At 51.7% G+C, this 13,083-nt stretch overlaps 1 protein-coding gene across 4 annotated transcripts in view; it reads left to right on the forward strand.

The window, feature by feature from the left end:
* LOC122367872 (vinculin-like) overlaps positions 1–13,083 on the forward strand; it is a 41,447-nt gene that overhangs the window by 16,176 nt on the left and 12,188 nt on the right. For 2 of the 4 annotated variants that reach the window (XM_043341380.1, XM_043341379.1), the window contains exons 5-17: positions 3,596–3,746; positions 3,995–4,200; positions 5,046–5,210; positions 5,705–5,929; positions 6,165–6,310; positions 7,061–7,190; positions 7,846–7,998; positions 8,572–8,749; positions 8,951–9,044; positions 9,455–9,558; positions 9,829–9,920; positions 10,217–10,301; positions 11,927–12,046. In XM_043341380.1, the coding sequence (XP_043197315.1) occupies positions 3,596–3,746; positions 3,995–4,200; positions 5,046–5,210; positions 5,705–5,929; positions 6,165–6,310; positions 7,061–7,190; positions 7,846–7,998; positions 8,572–8,749; positions 8,951–9,044; positions 9,455–9,558; positions 9,829–9,920; positions 10,217–10,301; positions 11,927–12,046 (1,849 nt within the window). The remainder of the gene's footprint in view (positions 1–3,595; positions 3,747–3,994; positions 4,201–5,045; positions 5,211–5,704; positions 5,930–6,164; positions 6,311–7,060; positions 7,191–7,845; positions 7,999–8,571; positions 8,750–8,950; positions 9,045–9,454; positions 9,559–9,828; positions 9,921–10,216; positions 10,302–11,926; positions 12,047–13,083) is intronic. The other 2 variants (XM_043341381.1, XM_043341382.1) reach the window with 1 other exon arrangement.

Here is a 13,083-nt window from a genome sequence, read left to right on the forward strand (position 1 = left end):
CCTGACCGACGGCCAGCTGCCACGATAAAGGGCAACTCAATGCATCAGAGACATCAGGTCCATGCCCGTAATGGCAACTGATGAACTGAATGTGCCATAGGCAGGTTCATTTTAGATTGATCAGTTTTTGTATCTTTAGGATTTTGACAATAAATGCAGACAAATAATGCCGCTATTATCGCGGACAAACTGCGTAGCTCTACTCCACACCGACCGTCTAGCGACGCTCGTAGTTATAGTTGTGTGGTGATCTAAGCACAATGGCAAGTCAGATTAGGACAATACCAGTAGTAGGGCCTTGACCAGTAGGTTCTAGGCGAGGCACCAATCACTGTACAGGGCGGCAGTGGATATGCTCGCACTACCGCCGAGCGCAACAGAATCTGTTTCAATCAAGAACGTCCAAAGTAAACCGTCCTGTTTAATCATTATTAATGTTTTCTTGGTACGTCATGATAAATGAATGCATCTCAGCCTCACTGAGCTATCCGGGAACGGCGGCATGATTAGGCTCTCCAAACCACAGAAAGAAAAACAAACGTATAACGCGAATCAGGGCCGTATGAGCCTAGCATGCGTGATGATCTTGGCCAGTTACCATTAGTCCTAGAACCTCAGATTCAGTGTGGAGAGGATATTCCATTCTGGCATGCACTTGTCATCTCCACTTGGGTCGATTATTATTTTACACTAATTTTTCGTAATTGTCTTGCAATGTATCGTACAGGATGTATAGTAAACAGGAAGAGTAAGCAAGAGCAGTTTCCAGTTCAGTTTAAGAATAAAGTTCATTAATAGGTGGGGCATTCCACGATAGATCGTACCACTTTTTTCCAATTTGACACCCTCATCGCACGGATTTTAACGATAATTGGTCTAAGGGGTAATCAGGGGCTCTGAATCCTCCTGTAACAATTTCAGGCTTATCAGATGAGTGGTTTTTGAGTTAAAGTGTATAACATGTTTTGGATCTTGCGTTGCAGCCCCAAGTTTGGCGGGCTGTAACTCTAAGACGGATAATCCAAATGCCAAATGTTATACGGCATTGAACTTGCATTGAAACAAAGAATAATATGCATTTTTAAAATTTTGAAATCTATATTATTTTTGATATATAACACCTCGGGTTTCTTTTCATTTGCATTTTTATGCCTTTGGGACCAATTTTTTTTGAATTTTTATTTATTTAAAAACATTTTTGGATCATTTTTAAGTAGTATGCAAAAAATTAGAAAGGTGTTCTTTCTATAAATGTACTTATTTTGCGTCACCGTAATGGTCTCGAATTGTGATTTCGGAAGAGAGCCTACAAATGGTGTGGTAAATCTGCCTAGTGACATCACTGGCTACTGAAAGTTCAATTGAAGTCATTTTTGCCTCACTTTTGCATTGTTGACCTTGCGTGACGTCATTCGTACGTCACTAGGGTCATAAGAGTTTTTCGTCAATAACTCTCGATCAAATTGAGCTAGAGAGACGGGAAAGCTACCAATGGACTCGGAAAGACGTTGCGAATCGAATGATGTGCCATATGATCTCATTCACCCAGCTTCGTGGCCTGACCGGTCTGTTAACCGTCTCTGTGGCGGCGCTGTTTGTCCAGCGCCGCGCTGGTTGGCTTTGCCGCGGACTCGGGGCGGTCACGTGATGCCCGGCGGCTGGCTGCCGGCTGGGCCGCCCGGTCGGGGAGCGGAGCCAAATACACGGCAGTGTGCTGACCCGAGGTCAGCGACTTAAGCTGACCTCACCAGAACAAACAGTATACCATTCGACGCGCCGGAGCTAGGCAAACACAAAGATGCTAAAATCGCGGCTCTGCGACCATTTGTTGCGAAGTTATCTATCAAAAACCGGACCCGTAATTTGGGTCACTTGAAATGACCTCAGGGGTCACCAATGAACCCGAGACCTTAAAATGTGGTATCATTCGATGCATCTTGTAACGGCGCACATGCTCGTTTTTTCCGCAAGGTTCTAGCTCCATTAGAGGCGAAACGGCGAGCTGGGGTCGTACCGAACCCCCGGAAACCCATTTTGTATAGGCATTTAAATGAGGAACTTATAGAAAGAACACCTTTCTAATTTTTTGCATGTCGATTTTAAAGGACCTGAGGTTTATTTTGAAGAAATAAAAATGGCAAAAATTTTGGTCCCAAGGGCCATTATAGACAATTTAAAAAATACTACTTTTTATAAAATAGACTTTTTTCAATATGTAAAGCTTTTCTTTCCAATTTTAAAAATACTGTATTAATCTTTGATTCATCGTTAGTTCAAAGCTGTTTACCGTTTGTTGCTTGCTTAGCTCGTTTTTGAGTTATAGCTCATCAAACTCACCCTTACAATCTGAAGTTAAGAAAATATTATGCAATGTAACTCAAAAAGTTTTCATCTGAGAAGTCTGATATTTTGGCAGGTGTTTTTGGAGCCTATGATTACCCCTTGTACCAATTTTCATTCAAATCTGAGAGATGAGGGTGACGGGCCTGGTACGATCTATCGTGGAATGCCCCAGGTGTGTTGTTCGTTTCTTATAGGTATCTTGTGTTGTTCCACGCATTCATCTGTGAGCGAATTGGGCTAATTATTTTCCCAAAATTTGCCACGAGTTCAGTGCGCCTGTTATAGGTATATACGCGATAGGCCTACAGTTTCTCACTTGCACGCATGCACACGCTCGTTTCGGAGTGTTATGCGTGCCGGGGCGAGGGCGCGTGCCGCCGCGTATGGTAGGCCTCCGGCGACAGGTGGTCTTTGGCGGCGCGAGTTTGGCTCGGCGCGGCGGGGAGAGGAGACCGAGCTGTGTGCTCTGCGCGGCGCGGCACCTGTTTGACTTGGCGCAGGGCTGCCGGCGCCGCGGCGCGCGCGCTCGACTGAAACATCATCGGACGGGCGCCCTGACAGACACCCGTCCCATCGGCCCCGTCAGCCCCGGCGGCAGCTCGGACCGGCCCGCCACTACCGGAGAGAGGGCTGAGTCACCTATCGGAAATAGTCCGCCGCCCCCGCCCCCGCCCCCGCCCGCGCCCGCGCCCTGTCGGCAGGGACAGCTCGGGGCAGCTGCCAGCCCGCCCCTCAGCCGGCGAGCAGACTCTCCACGACTGGAGCCGAGTCGGGAGAAACCAACCGTTATACGGCGGGACGCTCCGAATCGCTCGGCACACTCCTCAGCTCCGGAACGGAACGATCCATTCCTGGGAACGTAACGATGATGATCGCCGCTTCGAGCGGACGTATTCCATGTAGCTATCGTCTCCATTGTTGCTTATGTCCTGCAAAAGTCTGGAGCTATACGAGTTCAATTTATATAAAAAAAACTCCAAGTTGGGAACTGAACAAATGACGGGAGTCTCAGTTCGGGGGATTTTGGTGCGTGTCCACGTGTCTGTGCGATATCGAGTGATGAGGACCAGACGGGAGCGCCCGGAACTACCATTCCTATGTGTGTCATTCCGTGAGATGTCACATGACACACTGTTTTGCCCTCTGTCAGGTGTCACATGACCTACGGTTGTGCCCTCTGACAAATAACACGTGACTCACGGCTGTGCCCTCTGACAGGTGTCACGTGACTGACGGCCGTGTCTTCTGACAGGTGTCACGTGACGTGGACGCCCGAGAGAAGGAGCTCACCCATCAGGTGCACCGTGAGATGCTGATTCGCTGCCTGGAACAGGTCAAGACGCTGGCTCCCATCCTCATCTGCAGCATGAAGATCTACATTCAGCTGACCAGCCACCCCAACAGTGCGTGAAACGCGGGAGGGAATGAGAGGGTTATAGGCCTATAGAGTTTAATCACCCGTCATCTGACGATTAAGAATAGAGGACAGCGGAGACAAGGTGTAAATTAACCTTGTGATATGCAAAAAGTTCAGTTATTCCCTCGCCGTTTGGTTACCATCGCTGCATAAGATCGCCGAACAGTGTGCCGTTACGACCGCTTGTTTTACCGCCGCTGCCACCCCGCACCTACTCGTGCTCGTCTCCGGCAGACAAGGGCTCCGGCGAGGCGGCGGAGAACCGGAACTACCTGGTCGGCCGGATGGGGGACGAGATCACCGAGATCATCCGCGTGCTGCAGCTGACCACCTACGACGAGGACGAGTGGGACGCCGACGTACTGACCGCGCTGCGGCGGGCCGAGAACGCCATCGCCGCCAAAATGCAGCCGGCCACCGACTGGCTCCAGGACCCGCTGGTGAGCGGCGGGCTGGGAAGGGAAAGAGATGACCGGGCTGGTTAGGGAGCTGTGAATGGGGTGGGTTGGAAGGTGGCAAGAAATGGTGAGTGGAAGTGAAGCCGATGACGTTAGATTGAGGACAGTTCGTGGGACGTCCAGTGTAGGTTTGGGATCGGTGGTGAAACTGCGAAGACGGTTCTGAGATTATTCAGAAGACCACGTACTCAATGCCTGGCTGACGATCATCTGCCCTCCTGCTTGGTCCGCGTATGACTTGATGATGAAAACAAATGGATGCTAATCAAAAGACACATCGCATACGTCCACCGTAGAGGTGTTTTTAGGGAAGTAAGAAACTCTGAGTCACTTCAGTGGAAGCTGATTGGTATCGTTTGTCAGCTGCGGCTGTCTGCGTCTCGTCAATCTCAATTGTTCTAACCCAGTAGCGTTAACCGATAGTGATGGCGCCTTCCTCTTCTCCCCGGTCCCGCTTAAATCCCTCTGTTTTCGTATTGTCAGAGATCACCCTACAGTTCAACTATGCTGCACCTTCTCCGACGTATAACTGGTATGCTGACTCTTCTCCTTCCAACCAAAGAGCTCACCTGATCTGACCCGACCTGGCCATTAAAATGAGGTGACATAATCTGGGATGGTACTTTGTTACGATGCTGAGAAAGTTGGTATGTTTTTACGTCAGGTCAGATTGTGATCTGATCTGAATCTAAGTGCCCTGACTCTACTCGGACCTGACCTGATCTTTACTGCCATTCTGGTTTGACCAAAATCCAATCTGACTGACCCGCGCCCGGACCTCTCTCTGACCGGACCCTGACCTGACCTGACCTGACCTGCCCTCTCAGGCGGTGCGCGGCGGCGTCGGGGAGAAGTCACTCCGCTCGATCGTCGAGCTCTCAGGACGGGTGGCGGACCGCGCGCTGCCTCAGGACCGGGACGCCATCAACAAGATGGCCGGCGACGTCACCTCCATGACGGACGCGCTTTGTGAGCTGCGCTCCAGCGGCCAGGTGAGAGCCGGGAGAGCCGTGAAGTCTGTGGGTTTGGTAGACTTGAGTGGGATTGATTAAAGCTACAAAATATGTGTTGCCCGATGGTATGACCAGAAGGCTGAGATTTTTGTGTAAGCTGACTGCCGATGTGTCCTTATACGGGTTTATGTACTGTGAAATGCTTCCCTCTCTGTATATTACGTTCATATGTGTATGTGAGCTGATTCCACTGTCTGGCCTGTCCGTGTCCTCCCATGGTATGTACCAGCCCTCAGGCGCAGGGGTTGGCCCGCAGCGTGCAGGGTCAGCTGGGGGGGGGGGGGGGAGCTGATTCTCTGTCTCTCCCCTCAGGGCACCAGCCTTCAGGCGCAGGGGTTGGCCCGTAGCCTGCAGGGTCAGTTGGGGAGCTGATTTATCCCTCTGTCCCTCAGGGCACCAGCCCTCAGACGCAGGGGTTGGCCGGCAGCCTGCAGGGGCAGTTGGGGGAGCTGATTCTCTGTCTCTCCCCTCAGGGCACCAGTCCTCAGGCGCAGGGGCTGGCCCGCAGTCTGCAGGGTCAGCTGGGGGATCTGCACGGCCTGGTGCGCCGCGCCGTGGCCAATGTGGAGCGGGCCGGGGTGCGGCAGCCGGCGCACACGCTGGCAGGGCGGCTGGAGCAGGCGCGCCGCTGGCTGCAGACGCCCGACGGGCCGGACCGAGAGCTCGGACAGCGCGCCATACAGCTGGTGGTCGAAGAGGTACGAAGGACGGAAAATGAGTGATGCCTGTAATAAATTGATTTCACACATTTAATGCAGGTGATATCTTATCTTCTTTGCATATTTTATATTGTCATCTGTTTATGTATAATTTTATTATTGAGGATCCCCATTCCCGTATGTAGGTCACACGGTACCCTCTGAACACCATCCATCCTCCTTGTTCCGTTTTCCCTGATCCCCGCTAACCTTCCCCGGCCCACCCTCCCCACAGGGTCGACGGGCAGCGGATAACCTGAGCGGCCAGCCGCGGCAGCAGGTGCTCTCACTCTGTGACGAGGTGGAGGGCCTATCTCGGCAGCTGGCCGACCTCGTCCGGCGCGGACAGGGCAACACGCCCCAGGCGCAGGCGCTCGCCAAGTGAGTCGAAACGCTCGCCTGTGGCGTGGCGGTATCGACATTAGAAGAATGTGGGATAATTTTGCTCGAAAGCTCCCGACAGTTTCTAGATGCCAGTAAATTGAAATAGCGAAATTTGCTTGAAGTATGCCAAATAACGATGAAAATGCTATGATGAAAATTGCTGTAAGTAATTGCTACCAATCGCTGTGTAGAATGCTATTGATAATATGAGGTCTTCATCTGGACTCCAGCGGCTGTCAAAGCCGTCCCACCTTCTACCCCATCACAAACAGCTCGGTCTACCACCGACCACCATCCCCGCTCCGCCTCCCCTGTCCTCACAGGCAGCTCTCGGCTAAGATTAACCCCTCTCCGCCTCCCCCGTCCCCCGTCCTCTACACTCTACAGGCAGCGCTCGGCTAAGACTAACCCCGCCCCGTCCCCGTCCTCACAGGCAGCTCTCGGCTAAGATTAACCCCTCTCCGCCTCCCCCGTCCCCCGTCCTCTACACTCTACAGGCAGCGCTCGGCTAAGACTAACCCCGCCCCGTCCCCGTCCTCACAGGCAGCTCTCGGCTAAGAGTAACCCCTCTCCGCCTCCCCCGTCCCCCGTCCTCTACACTCTACAGGCAGCGCTCGGCTAAGACTAACCCCGCCCCGTCCCCGTCCTCACAGGCAGCTCTCGGCTAAGAGTAACGGCTTGCTCTGTCCCCGTCTCTACAGGCAGCTCTCGGCTAAGACTAACCGCGCTCCTTTCCCGTCTCTACAGGCAGCTCTCGGCTAAGCTGCAGCAGCTGAAGGACCGCATCCAGAACGCGCTGGTGGGCCGCGTGGTCGAGGACTTTGTCGACATCTGCACGCCGCTCAAACAGTTCACCGAGGCCACGCTGGCCCCCGAGGTGCGTCTCACACGGCTGCTGTCGAGGGAAGGAGGCCGCCGCTGATCAGAGACCAGTTGTACAGTCTGTCTTAAAAGTACCGCGCAAAGTGACGGTGGATCCATCAAGCCTGACCGATGAAGGACTGCCAAATTTGAGTCACCGAAGCAATGGACATTCTCGTCCATTCCCCAGCTCCATTGGTTCGGTGACTTTCAAATTATAGCAGGCCCTTCCTCGGTCAGGCTTGATGGATCCACCGTCACTTTGCGCGGTACTTTTAAGACAGACTGTACATACCCAGTGGCACTGTTGGCTGGCGTTCAGTCCGTGACGGAACCTCAATGGCGCCCGGTGTTGATATATACTCGGAATATTATCGTTGGCGTGGATCGCCCTTTCCGGCACATGCCTTTACTTTGTAGTGATTGTAGCTGATGTGTTATTCATTTAACAGCTCCGAGTCTAGCCTTCATGGATAAGTCTTGCTCCATGTGACATTATTTACCTGACCTTGCAATCGAGGAAGCCTATGAAATCCGCAGCACCTGTCTAGTTACACATACATTCGATAGGACATTGTTATGACCTCACCGACACCTGCCTAGAACACACGTTTTCTCTCCTGCCATTCTAACACAGTGGTGACGTTTCAATATGTTCCCTCTGCTCCCAGGGCACCCCGGGCCGGGAGCAGAACTTCTCCGACAAGGCGGACAACCTGCAGCGGTTCAGCACGCGGGCCGCTCGCACCGGCCGCATGGTGGCCTCAGCCGGCGCCTCCGGCAACAAGAAGCTCTCCGAGGCGCTGCAGGCCTCCGCTAATGAGGTACAGCCCACCGCTAAAGTAATGTGCGGTTCTACCAATCTCAACGGATGGCTTTGACTGGCGATTTTTTAATGCGGAGTGGTCGAAAAGAAGACGTCAAAAGATAAAGTTGCAGCTGCAAGGGTAACGATACAGGTTAGCTACATTCAAAGTTGCATTGTGGTCTGGCTAATCATTCCTAAGCTTCAGAAGCAGAACATGCCCAGGACTGAAACCGCACATTACTTATACTGTGGACTGTACGGTTGGGAAACGTTTGTAACATTGCCGGGATGGTCTACAAGGCAGTAGTCGCGGATAATCACTGTTCGGTCCTAGAAGATAGGCACTAAGCACTACGGGCACCATCGGAAAGTACGTGACGTACCCGCGTTACATATTCGACGCACTCGGAGCCGTCTCATCAAGTGCCACCCATTTAGACTTGTTGATTTGTCTGATCCATTCGACCCCACCAGCTGATCTCTCCGTGTTCGCTGCACGAAAACGCCCTATCGCCGCAGTATTTTGACCTCTTGTGACTTTCTCTGGCCTTTGTGACCTCTAACCTCTGACCTGCCATGTCTGCCGCAGGTGGAGAGCCTGTCGCCCCAGCTGGTGAACGCCGGCAGTATCCGTCTGCAGCACCCTCAGAACCGCGCCGCCGACGAGCACTTTGAGAACCTGCGCCGGCAGTACGCCGAGTCCATCAGCCGAGTGCGGGACCTCAGCGACGAGGCCATCGACGCCGCCAAGTTCATCCGACAGTCCGGTATGTTGGCGGGGAGGGGGTGGGTGGGAGCGCGGGGACCGGGGACTGGGGAGGTTAGGTGGGTGGGGAGGAGAAGGGGCAGGACGTCAGTTGGCGGGAAGTTTTTTTCGGTGATGATTTGATGGTACTGCTCCCCGTCCAGCGATAACCCCGGTTACCCGCAGTATGATAACCAGTTCCATGTTATTCCGTGTTCTACAGAGGAGCTGATGCGGAAACACACTGGCCAGTGTGAGGACGGGATACAGCGGCGGGACCCGCAGCAGGTGGTCGACAACACATCGGCCATCGCCAGGTGAGTCCGAACAACACGTCACCCACTCACCCACCCACACCCCGAACCGCAGCAAGGTGCTCGACACCACCTTAGCGGTCGCCAGGTAAATCTGAGACGGTCGCTCTCCACCCGCACACACGCGTCTTTCATAAATTTATCTCTACTCGTAGCGCGTGGTGGACAACATTTCAGCCCTCGCCAAGTAAGTCTGCTGCATTACTTTGCTCGACTTTTCAGTACCTCTTGTCTAGACTTCTAGCCTCCAGCCCTGCAGTTGTCAGCGGTCGTTTCCATTCCAAGTTCGATAGAAATATGCATCGATAAATTCACGTAAGTTCCTACGCTTCGCTCTACATCAGACTGGCCGACCATAGGCTGACATTGAATTCCAGTGTTACGTTATTAACGTTCACTATCTTCTGCGTCAGGCTGGCCAACCGGGTGCTGATGGTGGCGCAGAAGGAGGCGGACAACTCGGAGGACCCCCGGTTCAGGACCGAGATTCAGGCGGCCGTCGACCGGCTACAGAGCAGTGAGTGTCGGCGTCTCTGAGGGGTCTCCGCGTCAAAATGGAGACTTAGGAGACACGGGTAGATCCCGAACGATGGTGGCTAGCCTCAGTTCGCACCACTGACACATACGTGCAGCGTCCCATTTTGAAGTGGTTCTGCCATTGACTCAGGCATACTCAGGACAATACCGATCACTTGGATGGCACTGACCTCGCTCGTCAGTTGGAGGCACTGATGGGCGTCAATTCGGGATATACCAGGTTACTGACCCCTGACCCGGGTGACCCCAGGCGTGACACCGATGGTGCAGAGCGCCAAGACGGTGGCCCAGAACCCCGCCGACCAGAACGCCGCCGCCCGGTGGCGAGGGGCCAACCAGGAGGTAAGGAGAGTCGCAGGCATGGTCCGTGGACGTTCCGATGCACAGCTGGTACCTCAGTATCTGGATAGGATGCGTATCATCTTTCTTCGTCAGTCACTCTAAGGAAGCTATTTACATCAGAGGCACGTACTGTCAGTGGGACGCAGACGGTTCTATCCGGCCGATCCGGCGAGACGGTCTGTAGCCAGTTGGAGAAGGCGCCGCCGTGGCCCTGTCCCATCACGTGACCCCCACTCTCTGTATATCTGCTAATAACCCTATCCCATCACGTGACATTCTTTCCGCGCCTCCGCCAGCTGCTGGATGCCGTCGGTCAGGTGCGGAAGGCGGTCGGATCCGATGTGGATCTCATCCCGGGCATGTCGCAGCTGGAGCTGAACGGTGAGCAGTGAGCAGGCCAGCGCAGATACTCAGAAACACCCATGTTAACCGCGGCGGTTACCATGGGTGTGGTGGACAATGTGTGCTATTGTATGTACGTATCATGTTAGCTGTGGGGCAGGTGTATGCATAATTCACATGACTCACGATAGCTGATATAATGTCCCCTCAAAGTTTTTTTTTTGTGCGACTGTGGCTAATTTAGGTCTTGTGACTAGACAACCCGAGTAAAATGTGACTACCAAAAATGTAACTACGCATAAACGAAAAGTCTCCAAGCTTAACCTTCGCCCCAGTGGGGGGGGGGGGGCATATGTTACCACCCTGTCGCGTTTTTTGCGTTTGAATAAAAAACCGCGGCGCGTAGCGCCGCGCCGCTTGGGGTACCTTTTGGTACATCAATTTTGGACAATGTGTGAAATTTTTGACCCCAGGTCATGTCAGGTCAGGTCACCAGGTCAAGTTAACTGACCAAACCTAAAAAAAAGTTTGCAATCATGTCCAGCCTGCAGTGTTTGTCAGAAAGGTTTTAAACTTGTTGGATTGCATGCTGTTATGGGCGCCTACAATTTGTATATCTCGGATTTTTTATATCCGTGACCTAAGGTCAGGTCAGTGGCGTGACCTTACCATTACAAGTCAATGGAGAAAAATGAAAATGCCTCTAGATCCGTGTGTACGCATCGGAAAAGTCCAAATATTTCAGACTCACAATTATTTAGTCCACTCGTGATGACCAAGGTGTCATTTTTGCTGATAGCCTCTAGACAGGTCATCCGAGGTCACTTGAGGCTACAAACAGTTTTTTGCCAATAACTCGCGATTGGAACGAGATAGAACGCTGGGGATGGTCTCATTGTGTTTGTCTTGCTGAGACGCATCGACTGATATGCAACATGACCTTTTCCGGTCAGGTCATGACCTTGACCTGAGGTCAAATTTTCAAGTTGACCTTTCAAGGTCAAATTATAGTTCATTCGACGCGTCTCGGCGAGAGGAACACGATTCTGGTAATAGAAATGTCGTGGCTTTTTGTAGTCGAAAGTTATTGTCGAAAAACACTTTTCGTAAAAACAGCTATTTTTGGAGTTTTTGCCCTCTGGAGGCTAAACCGTTGACCTGAGGTCAATATTGATAATGACCTTTTCAAAAGAAGAGTTCACAAGCTATCGTTTGCTGTTCCATGCGTTTTTCTAGCTACCATAGTTTCTGAGATAGCGGCATGTTTTCTGAAAAATATAATGACAATTGGCAAATTTTGACCTTTGATGACCTCTGGTGACCCCAATATTGCTCTAAGGTGAAAAATGACCGAAATACTTTCAAACGTACGCATTGAGAGCTATCGACTGCTTTTTACCGCGTCTTTCTAGCCCTCTTAGTTTTTGAGTTAGAGGTGGGTGGTAACATATGCCCCCCCTCACTAGGGCGAAGTTGGCTGAGACCGCCACTGGGGCGCGGGTTAAATTGACTCATTAATGTGTCATAGGCAATAAAGCATTGACTTGCTTGACTACATGCCAGTCCTGCGTAGTGTTCCGTGGACCCTTCCACGGGTAACAACTCGGCCTACCATGAGTGTGCTGTGCGCGGGGCGGGACCGTGTAACCAATACTGCCCCCTAGATGCCATCGGCCGCGACAAGCGTGACCGGGAGGAGGAGCTGGGTGCCCTCCTGGCAGAGATGGAGAAGGTGTCTCAGGCGGCCCACGCCGCGGAGCTGAGCGCCGCGCCGCCCCGCTCAGGTGACCCGGTGTGACCTCTGCGTGACCCGATGTGACCCCAGCGTGACCCCGGCCTGATCACAGCGGACACTGGTGTGCTGTGAGCTGATGTAACACAGCCTGCTCTGGTTTTGCCCCGCTGGCACCCTCGTTTTATTTAGCGTGAACCGATGTGTTCCAGCTTAGTGTTGATTGATGCGCTTTGATGGAATGCTTGGTTTGATTATCTCGGTCACGTTCACAATTCTCCTTAACCGAAACAAGTTCAGCGGTTAAATGCTGGTTACATCGATATGCGATAATGTCTGTCGATCCCTATCACTGCCCATTTTATCTATATTACTATTTGTTTAGTTCTATTCATGACACGAACAAGTCATTCTTTGGCGCGTAGGAGACACTTGAGTCATTTTTGACTGTCTAAATTTAATTAGAACGACCAAAACCATTTACGTCATAGCTTGGTAACACTATGGAATAACATTTTCGTATTCTGGCCTGTTATACATGTTCTTGGGGAGCCTTGAGCCATTTAAACAATGAATTGGTTTATTTGTGTTGGTCTAACCATTACTTTACATGTAATAGAACTCTTATCGATAGCTCGGTAGTTCTAATGACGCTTAGCAGTAATTTCATCGCGTTAGAACGCTCTAAATGCAGCTGTTGCTTTCTCTCACCTAAGGAATCGGCCGTTGTATTTGTAGTTATAAATGTATTAGTTGTATCAGTTATGGGCTTCTGATGTTGTTTGATTTAGTTCGTCCCTGTAGGTATTGCTGCATCATTGGTGGTTATGACAAGCATGCCTGTGTTTGCTGATTATTCGTAAGTGTGGATAACTGAGAATTGTGTTTCCGTTAGCATGGCCTGTTGAGTGTTAATTAATAATTAATGACTGATGGATATAAGTGTTCATTGTGTCACAACTGTTTTAGCCAGGCATGCGCTACCCACTTGACGTTCAGTCCGATCGGTCGTCGGTCGACCTCTGAGCAAAGGGACTAACAGCACTGTTAGTCGCTGAGGCAACATGAATAGTCACCAGTATAGCGCTA

This window comes from Amphibalanus amphitrite, unplaced genomic scaffold, assembly GCF_019059575.1.
Source record: "Amphibalanus amphitrite isolate SeventyFive unplaced genomic scaffold, NRLGWU_Aamphi_draft 000902F_arrow, whole genome shotgun sequence".
Lineage (NCBI taxonomy): Eukaryota > Metazoa > Arthropoda > Thecostraca > Balanomorpha > Balanidae > Amphibalanus > Amphibalanus amphitrite.